Source organism: Limulus polyphemus, unplaced genomic scaffold (genome assembly GCF_000517525.1).
Source record: "Limulus polyphemus unplaced genomic scaffold, Limulus_polyphemus-2.1.2 Scaffold7351, whole genome shotgun sequence".
Taxonomy (NCBI): Eukaryota; Metazoa; Arthropoda; class Merostomata; order Xiphosura; family Limulidae; genus Limulus; species Limulus polyphemus.
Window position 1 is genome coordinate 1 of NW_013672961.1, and position 16031 is coordinate 16031.

The window sequence follows — 16031 nt, forward strand, 5'->3', positions numbered from 1 at the left end:
ACTTTAGATTTGGGTGCATAGCACCTTGTATTGAATCTACCCAGATCTAGATATAACCCTGCCTCATCAATTCTGGATTTAGATTTATTAGGCCTAACTTTTAGAACAAATTTTACATCTAGATCTATTAACTTAGTCAATAGATCTGTCCCAGTGCAATGCCTAGTTTGATATTTAGTATAGGTCTAAGCATACCTATAATATAGGCTACAATTTGTATGATGATGGACCTATGGTCTAGAAATAGAGTTATAACTGCAATTAGACCTAATGTCTAATACATTAGTTGGTGTAAGACATTATTTACAATCAGCTAATACAATTACAAACCACTACATTAGGCCTATAATGTTTACTAGATCTAGATCTTGCCTGTTTTATATATTGCCAATCTTGCACACCAGTTAATATGTTACATCAATTTCGTATTTTCTTTTTTGTTGAACATACACTTACTTGTATGTTGTACTCTAGGACTTGTATTTGATCTACAGATGAATGATGGAATAGTGTAATTTACTTCTATAGATCAATTCGGTCTCACTAATTCAATGGGCGGCTTTTAGAAATTAAAACTGCAAGCATAATACACACAAATAACGTAACACTGTGTCACATTTACTTAACGTAGGGCAGTTGTGCTATATCCTAGGGGAGGGTTATTATTCATTAATAGGCATTATAGTCCAGAGGAAATTTTGCACCCCTTCACACCTGCACCCAGGGGCAACTGCATCACCCCCTCTTGCTACACCACTGACTGTACCACAAGGAAAACTTGTATATCTAGAAGGACTTTGTTAGCTGTATTTCTTAATTGTAGTTCCAATAAGACTTCATGTGAGCTACAGCAAATTATGATGAATACATTTCTTAACTGTAGTTCCAAAAAGACTTTAGGTGAGCTACAGCAAATTATGATGAATATATTTCTTAACTGCAGTTCCAAAAAGACTTTAGGTGAGCTACAGGAAATTATGATGAATATATTTCTTAACTGTAGTTCCAATATAATTTCAGGTGAGCTACAGCAAATTATGATGAATATATTTCTTAACTGTAGTTCAAAACGACTTTAGGTGAGCTACAGGAAATTATGATGAATATATTTCTTAACTGTAGTTCCAATATAATTTCAGGTGAGCTACATGAAATTATGATGAATATATTTCTTAACTGCAGTTCCAAAAAGACTTTAGGTGAGCTACAGGAAATTATGATGAATATATTTCTTAACTGTAGTTCCAAAAAGACTTTAGGTCAGCTACAGGAAATTATGATGAATATATTTCTTAACTATAGTTCCAAAAAGACTTTAGGTGAGCTACAGGAAATTATGATGAATATATTTCTTAACTGTAGTTCCAATATAATTTCAGGTGAGCTACAGGAAATTATGATGACCTATCTATGGCCTTCAAAAAGTGGATGACTCTACATGTTTCGACATTACAACATCATCCTCAGGATTGTAGCGTCAAAACATGTAGAGTCGTCAACTTTTTGAAGGCCACAGATAGGCCTAAATAAAACGTTTTTAATTGTGTACCAGTTTAACGTTGATTATTATTATTTATGATTTTAACTATGTGTAAAGTCAAGGAGTTTAAACAACAGCTTATACCTGAGCAACAAATACAAATAAGCATTATCAACAGTGTAAAAAGATCTGAAATGCACATGTGCTGTTCCTAACTTTAGTAGCACAGCTGTGCAGGTACTTTGATTTCTTCTGAAAAAAATTATGCTACACATGTGTTAACAACAAAAATAGAGTGTGTCATGATGTACAGTGTACACTTCTGTGTACATAATACAAACTCACAAAAAACAACAGAAAATGTTAAATGAAAAACTGTTCCAAACCATACACAGTGCTATAGCTGGTGTCAAAAGTACTACTGTATGTACAGTACAAGCATGGAAAATTAAATAAAAAATTATTAGTAAAGCACTGTTCAAAACTCAGTGCTATTACTAGTGTCACAAAACTTGTGAGTGCATTCAGGTACACCATATTAACGAATGATAGTACATTACAAACATCCACTGTACTTAATGAACCACGTTTTGTTTGGAAAAAGCAATTTTATATTTTTGAATGCCTGAAGTACATGTATTTCTTGTTGTCTGTACACATATTGTTCTAAGTTATCATTTTAATGTTATAATTTAAATGTTAGCTAGAGGGAGCTATGGGTCTTAATAATGATCAGATAACAAGATTTAATAAGATAGGCTTAGAACACCTAGTGAACTCTACGGATGCAACGTAAAGCACTCTAGCATATTCAAAGCCAGATTATAAATACAAGATACTTGTAAAGTGTGTAGAGTTTTATTTCAAGATGAAGAGTAAACTAGCCAGTAAGTTAGCTGTCAGTGTTACTCTGTCCAAGTAGATTTATTTTACATTAGTTAACATCATTTGTAATGTAGGCCAACGGAAGCATTCAAGTTAGTAGAAATGTTAAAGGAAGAAATAAAGTAATTTATTACTATTAAGTGAGCTTGATGTTGAATTATTTTCACCAGACAATTTAAAATAACCTGCCAGCAAGAGAACAATGCTCCAACAACATAATATATACACATACATACACACAGAGAGAACAGGAAATACATGTGCTTCAGTCACATAGAGAAGAAAAAGAATTCAAATTGAAAAAAAAAATTATTACAAGATGTTGTCTCCTAAAAATCCATTGATAAAATAGTGAAGAAAATACCTGAAGTTTATCTCGAAGCATACTGGCTGTTGAAGCAACAGCTGAAGCAGTATCATGCTGGACAGTCTCAGAAAATTCTGTCAAGTCTCTCTTGATGAATTGAAATGCTGTTGCTGCATCTTGCTGAAAGGTTTCAGTGAACTCTGTAATGTCCTTTTTAACTGAAGTCAAAGCAGCTGATGACTGAAAAACAAAAGTTAGACAAGGTTAAAACATATGTACACTACAAACATTGTGAATTTATGCATACTTTTAAAGCCTTAATAAATCACAATTTTATAACCCAAAGAGCACTATAATTTAAATATATCAGTAACTCAACTACATTACAACTAAAATTTACCTGTAATAAGCTCTGAAGAGATTCAATAAACTCGAACAGTATAGTCAAGCAACAATTAAGAACAAAGCCTATACTGATAAAATGGTTTACTAGTTTTTACTGCAAGCCATTTTGTTTTAGAATGAAAATGAGGATGTATTAGAAGTCAGGTGGTCTCTCTGATACAAAACTTACTCATAAGATAGAGAATGCAAAAGAGCAGCTAAACAAGAACATGGTAACTACTGTTAAAGCTAAAAAGCTATAGCACAAAACATTAATTCTGACTTGAAAAATGTTATGCAATAAGAGAGTTTATGTTTTTGAAAGATTCTAATCAGAATATTCTTATGAAAGGATGGAATATTATTAGTTAATGTAAAACTAACAGGTTGTCAGTACTTATTAATTACTAAATAATTTAGCTTAAATGTTATAATGTACTTATAAAAAACATAATTATTTCTCTATAGGAATCATTAATAATGCCTCAAGTTGAATACTGTCTACAGTTTTTATCTCCTTACCTAAAACGGATATTGACTTACTGGAAGAAGTTTAAAGGAGGGCTATAGGATAGGATACAATAAACTAAAAGGTCTTAAAAACAATGTGTAACTTACACATCAGATATATCTAATGTGTTGATAACACTATTTTCTTTAAAAAAAAGGATTTTAGTTGTGAATAAAAATACTGGATTAAAAAAGCATACAACAACATAAAAAAATATTACAAGGCTATTCAGTCTCTCAAAAGCACTACTTACCCTTAAAAACAGGGGAGGAAAAAAAAAACATAATCGCATTAGTAAACCAATTATCCATTTAGCAAGCTAACGTAAGACCAAAATACTTTGAGCTGCAGTTTGACTCATTAAAATATTATTATTGATGAATTAAACAATTTTTGCATTAGTGATGTTAACACTTTTGACCTGAAAATGTATTTCATATAGATATTCACATCTCTGCACAACAATGTGCTACTACCTCGTGTAACTGCCAAGAAGACTTTTGAGCATGCCACAAGCTTTGAACCAAGTTCCCACCCATACATGTATTAATGTTGTATCAGCCTATGATGCAATCATCATTACACTACAGCTCTCTACCAACAGGAGAGCAACAAAAGAAGCAGAGGAAAGTGTCGGGTGGACTCCAGTTTGGAATGAGCCAACAGAAGCCAATCGTCCATTTAATGGTCGAAGCAAAACCCTAAAGCATGCATAAGTCCAGCAAAAGCCTTGACCACCTGATAAAATACATACGGTGCTGTAGCAAGACAAAAGGTAGAGTGCAAAATGATAAACCACCCCATGATGAACAAACCGAAGGTAGTGTCTCAATTGTCGAGATACAGGAATATGGAAATAAGCAATCGAGACATTGGTCATCCATAAGCCTGGAGAAAAAGCCCACCTGATGGTGAGAAATGATTCTATGATAAAATGAGGTAGCACCAAGAAGCAATTAAGGCATGACAGATCGATCACAGGCTGCTAATCTCTGGTTTTCTTGGGGACAACAAACAGCCTGGAATAAAACCCCAGAGAAGGGTGAACCGCAGGTTTGATGGCATTCTGAGAGAGAAGATCCTGTACTGCCTCAAACAAACATTGACATGTGGTAGAATCCCGAGGCAAAGGAAAAGAAATGGGTATTAGAGACAATGGAGGAGGGGAGAGGAAGTTGATGACAAGTCCTTCAGATAAATCTTGAAGGACCCATAGATCCCTGTTTAAGTCTTATCCAAGAAGAACAAACTGGGAAAAATGAGCCTTACTAGAAGGAAACCAACAGGGTAGTCACTGATGCTGTTGGCAGTGTGACACTTGGTGTCACATAAGATGACGAGAAGAAGATCCCCTAGTGGATAGAACATGTAAGGGATGGGGAACAGAAATTGGGGATGGTCAAAGCTCCATGGGAGACAAATGATCAGCTAAAAAGGAAAGAGTCAATTTGTCTCACAGATTCCACTTGGGATTTCAAAGTCACTGGAAGATCTCCAAACACTAACTTATAAAGAAAAGGGGCCAGGAATAAGTCCCTAAGATAAGGAGATGGCAAACAAACGTCAGACAAAACTGCATCTCTCCCAAAAAAAGAATCCTAACAACAAAGAAACCAGATGTGTAAAGAAAGAATTGAAGTCAACAAACATGCCAACAAGGATGTAATGAGGGCAAATGTATCCCCTGAAAAAACCCTCGGGATCTCTGTGGATTGCCTTGGAAAGGAAATGTATGGTGGACAAGAGCTGTAGTATAGACAAAAGATAAGATGAAGGTGAGAAAATTGGGCTTGGGTAAAAAGAGCAGGACAATCAGGGTCTGCCCCCCAAACGAGTAAAATGGATTCCAGTTGCCGAGAATCAAAGAACAGAAAATCGGCCTGATGGTAGGCTAAAGCAAACTGATCAAAGCTAGCAGAGGGCAAGGGCATGCCAGAGTCCTCATATAACTGTGGTACAAAACATTCAGCATGAACTTCTATATCAGGAGATGGTGGAAACACAGGCGAGACTGATCATTATTTGAGCCAGCCTTCTTCTGCTGATGCTGCCCAAGTTTTTCCTGAACAAGCCGAACCTGTTCGAAGCATTTGAAGCACTGAATTTGCCATGTCATCCCAAGGTCCAAATATGTGTTCTGTTGTGCCTAATATGGCTTTTTTGGACATGATTTTCCAGGTATGTTCTTCTTTATCCTTCTTCCTGATTTCGTATATTACTCTACCATCCTTGTTATCTGATATTTCTTCCTCTCAGTATTTTTATGTTTTATTTAATGCTATCTTTGAATTTTTATGTCGATTATTTTAAGTTGTCTCTTTATTTAGTTTTTATTTGTATCTCATTCAGTCATAGTATACTATTTAATTTTCTACCCAGCCGTATGACGTAATCATTTTTCCTTGCTTTTCTTTCTTTACCAACACAGTTGTGTTTGGTTTTCATTTACTTTAGGAATACTGAAATGCAAGTTGCCACATTGGAGATCGTACTTTCTCTCAGCACATTTACTCAGGCTTCAGCTGGGGGGGGGGGGGACTTGAATTGAAAATTATCAGCAATTTTTCATCCATGAGCATTGCCAAAAAAGAAGTGACAGGTAGAATAGCATAGAGGAAGTCACAAGTCTCGTGCATGTGTGGCATATCTATTGGTGGAGGTTTGTCACATGATAATTTGCAAACAAGAATCAGTTAAACCATGTGAACCAAGGGGTATGTGGGAATGAGAGGTTTGTGGCATGAAAACAAATTTTGCAAATAGAGGGCAACACCGAACAAGAATAGCTATGTATGTGAGCAGAAGTAAGGTATCTTGTTGGAAATGTATTTCCAAGTAGATACTTACATCTCTGCATACACTAGCTATTTCTCACATTTGCTATTGAGATTTTACACATGCATGCAGCCTTCAACTATCTCCCACTAAAGTCATATTTTGATGTGAACTGTATTAGTACAAGACGTAATCATCATGCAGAAATAGCCCTGTGCCAATGAGAGGGTGAAACATCTTTTTTGTGCAGTAGATTCCCATAAACACTCGCACTCAAAATTAACTTTATTCTTCAACAAGGCAAGCATAATGTGCATTGGGAAGGTGTGCAGAGAGGTAAATAGTCATTGCAAATACATTTGCAGGTAAGGAAAATGCTAACATCTGAAATGTTCCATTTACCTCTCTTCACACAGTAGCTAGAATCCCACACTGATGTTGTGGAAGGGTCAGTGCAAATGAGAAAACTTTGATGAGCTCCCTTCAAAGATGGTGTAACAATGGGAAAGTCCATAGAGTGTGGCATCCAGTAATGGGGGCTTACTAGAGGAGCAACAATTGTGGGAGACAACATCCTTTTCAGTCAGGGCATACTCATGCCCAGAGGAAAGTATTAAAGAAGTTAGGCAAAAGGAGTTTGATTGAAGAAAACACCCATTCACCTGCCAAGCAGTCCAAGCCTTGGAGAGAAAGGAGCAGTCCAGGAATAAAATCAACCTATTCCTATGATAGTGTGGGAAGTATCTCAAACAAATATTCAGTGACATCTCCCATAAGCAAAAAGGCCCTGAAGATATCACTAACAACCAGAGAAAAAGTGACTGAACTAATTCAAACTCAGAGCATCCATGCAAAAGCTGGGAAGTTTAGGGCTGGAGATCAAAAGAGTAGAAGCTTGGTGCTAGGTGAGTCTGAAAGGCAGAGATGAAAGGACAGACCATTCTATGGGAAGGATCTGGTCTCAGAAAAATAGCCAATCCACCATCGGGGTCAAAGCACCTAAAATATGATACACCAACAACCAAATGTGTAAGTTGTTAGACCAAAAGAAAAAGTCTAGACAAAGGAAAGCAGTGGTCCCAAGGTTGAATACTCTCCTGTCAGTGGATGGAAGAAATGACAGAGTAGGTGTTTGAAAGGAAAAGAACAAGGAAACAAGACACAAGTCAGAATATGATGGCATGCTCTTTGAGCAGCTAATATCTCGGACACTGATAGAGAAAGTGCTCCTCTTGGGACCAGACTCCTGAAATATAGCAGATGACCAGAACTGCATCCCATCTGAACAGAGAAGCACTAGATGAGAGGTTTTGTTTGTAGATTTGATTGTTGTCATGTGCAAGCTTCCACAATGTACCACTTGTCCTGTGTTTACCATGGATATGGAAACCCAAATATCTGAGCACAGGCCCTCATACATACTGCTAAGCTATTGAGGGGCTCCAAACAGATGCAAGTCCAGGTGAGTTGGGAGAACAGGGATGCCCAGGGTCATGTAGCATCAAGTGAGCCACTACAACAGCAAAAAGTGATAAGGAGGAGGGAGAGGCATAAGAGAAAACAGTGGATCTTTGGATGTAAAGCACTGATCAGGCAGAGTACACATACTGACAAATATGGGTACTTTTGAGAGGAATGACTAATTCAAGAAAGAATCCTAAAAAAAGAATCAAATCTTCTCACACAGGAAAATAACAAGGTATAAAAGCTTTGAATTTAGAAGCTCCATGTCTCAAAAATGTAAAGGAGAAAGCTGATTCCACAAAAGCCTCCCAGAGGAATGAGATAATGGGTGCAGGTCAAGACAGAATTGCAGAGACAAATCATAAACAAACCAACTCCTGAAGGAGAAGGGAGGTTATAACAGCAAATGCCATTTTGAATGGAACAAGTAGAGGCAAAACACCCATTAAGTAGTGCAACAGAATGCTTTGTCACCTAAATCCCATGAGACTACCCACTTCAGAGTGGGAAAACCATTCATCTTTAACTGAGGAACAACCAAAATTGGTTCAAGTGGAACAGATCTATCTCAGGTTACCAATCTGTCATATTTGTGGGAATGACAAAGAGATGGGAGTAAAACCCCAGTGAAGAGTCAAAGAATTAGTCCATAGTATTTAAATCAGGTGAAGTAGAAAGTGGAAGAACAGTTAAGTCCCCCGAGAAAGCATCTGTGCAAAGGAAGGTCACAGATGTACAAAGTGGGAAGGCTGAGCTCCCACCAGACTGAAGCTTAAAGGCAGCTCCAGAAATAAGATACCATCAATGTCCAAGATGGACAGGCCTAGAGGAGAGGGTAACCCATGAGGCTGTAAAGAATGATATGAAAAACCTGAGAGAAGAGTTGACTGTTGATGTTGCATCAGCTAAAGATTACAAAGTATAAGAGACACCACTAAAATACCTCACTATGAATATAAGGGTGCAACACAGAAGTCCCTGAGTGAAGAGGGTTGTTAAAGTGAAAAAATAAGGCATCCTGATAAAGTACATTCCAGAAACAAAGAAAATTAAGTTAACTGGGACACAACAGCCAAAGAAAAGTAAGACTAAGGTGGAAAACATGTATGTTTAAGTTTCCCCGGTAAAACAAAGAATCATGATGTAAAGCTTCTAAAAGAAGGCGAAGCAAGGACAGAGTGCAAAGAAGTTTTTTGTTTGTTTATTATTAAGCCCAAAGATACAAAATTGGCTATCAGATATCAGAACCCAGTTTTTGGCTTTCTAAGCCTTCAGACTTACCACTTAGTCCCTGGGAGGCAAGTCTGTGAAGAAGACAATTAGATGAAGGGAGAGTTAGTAAAAAAGAGGAAAATGATGGCAATGAAAAACACTTAGCAAAATTTTATGCTGGATTAAAACAGTGGGAACTAGTATTGGTCAAACATATCTTAACACGTGATAAGTATGTCCAAAAGTTACAGATTTGATTAAATGAAAAAATCAAACTGAAGATAATTTGAATCAAAGTTCTAACTGAAATGATTAAAATTTTGATATCTTTCTTATAATCAAGAAACCTAAGGAAAGAAAAGCTATGACTGGTAACAAATATTTAAAACAGTAACTGAAATATGTGGATTATTACTCCTTGAAGATGTGTCACCCTACTACTGATAGAGGGCTATAGTCTAATGATGACTACATCATAGGCTGATGAAATCCATGTTAATATGTGTGGGGGTGGAAACTTTGTTCAAGGCTCAAGGCATGTGCAAGAATCTTCCTTACAATGAGGCATGAGGTAATAGCTTTTTCTTGTTAAAGGAGGCAAGTAAATGTTTCTGAATTCTGACATCTATATTCATTTTTGTTTTCTTTTGAAACAACTTCATAGGGTGACTTGAAGAAAAATAAGATAATACATACCATACAGAAAAAAATATCTGGATGCAGCTAAAAGAAAGAATCAAATAAAATATGTTAACAGTAGAAAGAGTTTTTTCAGTCACAAATTTCAGAGTAAAAAAGGTCCTTTACAATATGTTCAGTGTACAAACTTTCAAATGAGATAATAGGAGAAGTAGTTACCAACAGCAAATCATTCAAACGCTGAATTGTGACTGAATTACAAGAAGAAACAGTAAGAATATCATGAATCCACTTCAGTATTTAAATTTACATGTAAATGGTAAGAAAATTAACAAGAGCAAATCTTGAACTTCAGAGAAACAAATGCATAACATCACAAAACTGAAATATCCCTTTGTGTTTGAAAGCTTAAAAACAGAGACACCTACAAGAAGCAATAGACACTCGTATGTACGTGTATCTGTGATAAGAGGAAGAAACATTAAAAAATTACATAGATATTTCATTCTCTATGCTAATCACCCTCTTAGAAAAATAAAATTGTCTTAACTAGAAACAAGCTTGTCTTTTCCAAATGTTAAACTTGTGTCCCTTTGTACTATTATCTTCAGAATATATCATAATCAATCATAAGTCTATATTCTACAATCCCCAGATAATCTCAGACTTCAGTAAAGTTCTTTTCTCAAGAGAAACAAGATGTTAACCTGTCCTGTACAATAACAATTCCATCCCTGAAATCATTCTAGTAGCCTTCAACTGAACCATTTACAATAAGTCAATATTCTTTCTTAAATAAGGAGACCAAAACTGTGTATGTTATTCCAAGTGAGGCTTAACTAGTTACCACACCCTGTCAACTTGTAATTAGTATGCCTGTAGATACACTATCCATTAGCATCTCAAGATCCTTTTCTTCAGCCATACTATTGAGTTGGTTCCCATCTATTTTAAATGTGTGATCCAAATTATGATAACCTAATAGCAATCAAAAACAGTACTAATCAGAAATCCTTATTTCAATTAGTTGATTATTTTTGTGAAATTAATCAATTTAATCATAGTTTTGATTAATCAATTAGTTTACATGACACTAATAAATTTCTTTGCTGCTCATAGGTAATCAATTAACTCACTCAGGTTTAGAATCAGGTAGTATAAGTTATTTGGTTTGAAAGTTAAAACATCACAGATTGTACAGTTGCTCATATTACTTGTATTTTTGAAAGGGGTGGGGGTAATAACAGTTACCCTGATAATGACAGGCCAGTTAGTCTTAATTCTGTACTGAGAAAATGTGTGTGTGTGTGGTTTATAGCAAAGCCACAATGGGCTATCTGCTGTGTTTACCATGGAGAATCAAACCCAGAATTTTAAGGTTGCAAGTCCGTAGACTTACCGCTGTCCTACTGGGGTACATAGTGGGAAAAGTCCTAGAGCCTGAGAAGAGAAATTATACAAAATCTTTCAGTGAAATATAAATGAAAACAAACATAGATAGAATCAAAGGGAAATCTTGCCTCACTAATATGATATGTTTTTGTTTTGTTTTAAAGGATGTTACTTATTATCTAGACAAATTAAAGCATTACAAGTATGTTTTTTAACTTTAAGTTTGTTAAGCTTTGTGTCAACATGAACTTATTGTGATTCGAGGGACTCAGGTTCCATTCCCATTGCCATCAAACTTGCTCACCCTATCTTTCTTATGACAAAGGCTATCTGCTACTGTCACAAACTTTAAACTACCAACTTTTTAACTAACTAAGTTTTTATAAATTGTATATTTCCTGTTTTTTTACCCTGTGTTACATTTCTAATTGTATAACTGTATTCTTTAATGTTATATAAGCAGGTATTGATCTAAGGGAGGAGTTCAGAAAATTTGGACGTTGCCATCCACCCTACTTTTTTTTTCAGAAGTTAATAAAACAAACAGCCAGATATACAACCATGCAGTATCAAAAAGAAACATTAGATGACAATGTTTTTCAGTTAATTGGTCTATTAATCATCATTTTTTTACTTTTTGAACCTTTATCTTATTTAGGTTACTTTAGGACTACATGCTCGGCATTGATTAATTAAAAATGCTATAATATTATAATGGAAGCCTCTTCTTTCATATCAAAAATACGGAAAACTTGGTTCCAGTTTTATACAGCTAATTTTTAAAAATGTAACTTATACCATACATCAACATAAAAATGAAACATTACTGCAGCTAGCTTGGAGAAGTTAAGTATTGTTGTTACTTTATTATTATATTATTATTGTTATTACATTACCTGAACAGACTTTCTAGTTATATTCTCATTCATTCCCTAATGGTTCCATACTTGTAAGACAAAGTTATAACTTTCAAAAGTTTTATTTTTACAAATAAATTGACATTATTCTAATTTCTATGTTATCCGGCTTGAAATTTAGGCTACTTGAAGAATATCTAAAAACACTAGGTTTTTACTTTAGTTAAATAAGCATTTGCCTAATAAATGAAGTTATTATTGTTCTTTCCCTTAGTTGGTTACAGAACATTTGAATAAATGTTCATAGGTACAACACTTAAGGCTCTGACATAGTCACAAATGTGCTTATGAACATGTAAAGTAATACTGAACTGTCTTGAATACAACTTTCATTGCTTCTGAATGTTTAACAATGAGCAAATTAATTTGTAGTAGAAATACCTAGTATCCCATATACTACTATGCATGTACTTATTACAGTTTCACACTATGTTGCATAACTTGCTGTCTAATTTGCATTTACGATAAGTTTTCACGTATAACAGTTTAGGAATAAAGCTTTAACTTTATTCTAAAATATTGTACCCGAAGTTGGAAGACAAGATTTAATGTCTTTCATATTTTTTTGATATTTTAAAAGTTTTTGAAATACAAATTTAAAAGTCAATTTTGTATATTATTCTAACTGTATTTCAACAAATTTAATTCAAAAATATTTTAGAATCAATATATTTTGTCATTTTCCAACATTTATCCAATGTAATTAAAAATGAAAAATGTTCATAATTTGATTTCTATATAGCTGCAAAGTTTTGCATGTAAACAAAATATCAGTTGTTTTTTTAAGTTTTCTGCCAATCCTAAAGAAAACTAAAGAACCTCTTTAGAATATATTATCCATTTCTTGATTTTTAAGAATTTCCCTTAGTTTTTCTAGAAATGAATAAAAAAACTCTATAACCTGAGTGCTTTTTAAAAGATAGACTTTCTTCTTCAGGGGTGAATCGTAGTTTTTCTACATACCCTACGTGCCACCTTGTTATGATGCCACATTAGTGTTTTGATCATTTACTAATAAAAATAGCTGTAAATAAAGCTTAAATATGATTGGATAGAGAAGAATTAGACTATTGCATTATACTAAATATATATACATATATACAGATTTAAAAGTTGTATTTTTATACTTTGTGAATTGTGAAAGTATTTATGTGTTAATACGTCTCTCTCTGAAAGTTACAGTAGTTTTCTTCAATGAGAAAATGTCAGATATCTTGAGATATGTCAAGCTTATACAATTTACATACGAGTTGAATGGAAAACAAAGACAACTATAACAAGTTTAATACAACAATAAATGTATAATGCTTAAAGAATGTTTTGTTGCTTTCAGGTACAAGTAGTTTACCTTCACAGAAATATACATACATTATGAAGTAAGGATGTCATGTGATTGCTTAAGGCTAAGTAAAGGTATCTTTTTGATGTTTGGTTTTTCGTTTAAAATTACACAGTTTTTAATAACTAAACTGTGATTTTCTAGAGTTGTAATGTTCGTAAATAGGAACGGTTTTTACTTTTTAAGTTTCCCAAATGAAATAAAATTGTCATCAAATCAGATAAGTTTTGTTAAGTTTAGTGATATGGTAGGCAACTGCAAAATATTCTCATAAATCTTAATTTATTCAATATTATGTTTATTGTAATATGTTTTAAATAACAACATTATTACCTTATTTACAGAATTATGCATGGACTTTTCTCTACATTAAAATACATTTATTTGCGAGCTTTCGGCCCTCTTACCGAAGCAACAATGTACAGACAGTATATAATTCTACATATTAATTTAACTACGTCATGAGTCTTAAACAACAAATATTATTACCTTTGTCAGTGATAATAAAACATGTTTTCATTATTCAATTATAAATTCCTTTTATTTACACAAGATTAAATGGGGATTACTTAATATTGTTGCGTCATCGAGATCATGTGATTCTCACGCCCTTTACTTTCTAGAACTATCCTGTACTTTGGCGAATGCTCTAGTGTTTGCTAGATATAGGGTAGTCGGGTATATAAAAGAGGGGAAGGTAATGTGTGTAGACAGTGTGTAATTGATCTGCAGTCAGAAGTATTATTGACGTTCGTTGATATAGCGTTTGTTTTAGCGCGATTGTTGAAGTTGAGTGTATCGGTAAAGTTATATTCGGAAAGAATAAACCAGTTTTATTAAGTAAAGACTTGTGTCGTTAAAATTTCGTCGAAACAAAGTTATGGAAAAATCAATTAACAAACGGAGACGTAACAATATTTTAAAAACAAACAAAATAGTGATATTAGCAATTTGCCAAGTAGGAAATATCCAGATTTTCTTTAAAACATTTGGCCAAATGTTTTAAGCAACAATATATTTTTCACAAAATGAGCAATTGGCAACCTCCAGAGTATGTCTATCATATGAAACAAAGAGTAGTTTGAAATTTCTTTACAAAAAGTAAAACTAGTTGAAAATATGTAGAATAATATTATGTTCACAAATAATTAAAGCTGACACATACCAGTTTCTTTTTCTTGTATGGGAAAATTCATACTATGTTGTCGAGTGTTGTACTAATCATTTAATAAGCCCAACAATTAATATGTTAGCAAATACCATTAACTGCCCAGCTCTGTTTTCCAAAAATCCTGGTATTAATGGTTCTATTATTCTTAGTGCAAAATAACAAATTTGTTACACTGGTGCCTAAATAAGGGCAATCCATTGGTTAGAGAAACTGATAGTTGAGTTGAATACTCAAGTAATATCCACCCAATTCACTCTCTAAGCATTATTTGTGTTTGTGTAAACACAAAGAATTATAGCAATAACTGGAAAACTGTTGTGGTTCATTTAGAGAGGAACTTCACCAAACTCACAGAACATTTGCAAACTTTAACACAAATGGTACTAGGCTTAGTCATAAGTCAATGTCTAAGTCCAACACAGTACAAATGATACAATAATGACATTAACCAGTGTACAAATACCAGGAAGTCATCATATGGAATCATCACATACACAAATTGCTATAATTATCCTACCACTATTGTCATGTGGAAAATTTTATATTAAGTCAGAATTCACATTTTCTGATAAAAACAAAACAAAACATATCTTTACTTGTATCAGCTTCAGAAAATTAGACAGAGAGAGTCAACAGTTGCCTGACTTACAGGCAGTCCTGCTGAGTGCTAGAAATCAACTATTTTGAAATAGATTTTGAAGACTGGACAGAATTTAAGAAAGCTTTAATTGATTTCTATCCTATTATAATTGACAAAATAATACAAGTTCAAAAATTGTCAAAAATATAAATGTAACAGAAGAAAACTGCCAAAACGTTTCTACAGTTTGTGTATTATTAAGCACAAAGCTACACAATGGGTGATTTGTGCTCTGCCCACTACAGTATCAAACCCAATTTTTTAGCATTGTAAGCTCTTAGACTTACCACAGAGGGCTGTTTAATAGGAAAATAATTAACTTTTTTGAAACTGTTGAACTCTCAAGATAGTGACACTGTCCAAAAATGGTGATCAATATGAGAACATTTACAACTTCATCATGCCAATTCTATTGCCAGTATTCTAAAACTGAGGAAGCAATATAAATATCACCATAAAATTAACAACTCTGAAGCTGTCAATAAAACTACAAAAGACTGAAATGGAAATTAAAATATTAGTAGTTATACATGTAATTAATGTGTAATCTGTCTAAAGAACCAAAATGTTAAAAATAGAAACATTGACAAAGATTAAAAGGCAGTCAGGAAATGCCAGAACAGGTCAATGACATGGGTGTAGAACCCACTAGAAGCTAAACCCTCTGGACTTTATTTAACTCTTTCAACCCGGGCTCAGTCACTGGGACCAGCCTCATAACATTTTGTGCTTGTTACAGTTTTCATGCTATAACATTTAAATTAGTAAGTGAATGTTAATGAAATTTGGCAGTTTATCAGTAAATATTACAATGCTTTCATACACAAAATATCTAATTTTTTTATTAAGTCTTAATGTTTGTAAAGCAATGTTTCTCTCATGTCCTTTTTTTTTTCTCTTCACATCTTGCCTATC

General features: G+C 33.9%; 1 protein-coding gene across 1 annotated transcript in view; it reads right to left on the reverse strand.

Moving 5' to 3' along the window:
- Window positions 1-2729: 2729 nt before the first annotated feature.
- The window catches only part of LOC106474554, a gene marked incomplete at its 3' end in the record, with an annotated part of 17315 nt that continues 4013 nt past the window's right edge, over window positions 2730-16031 (reverse strand). The window contains exon 3 of the mRNA XM_013935244.2: window positions 2730-2912. Within this exon, the coding sequence (XP_013790698.1) occupies window positions 2730-2912 (183 nt within the window). The remainder of the gene's footprint in view (window positions 2913-16031) is intronic.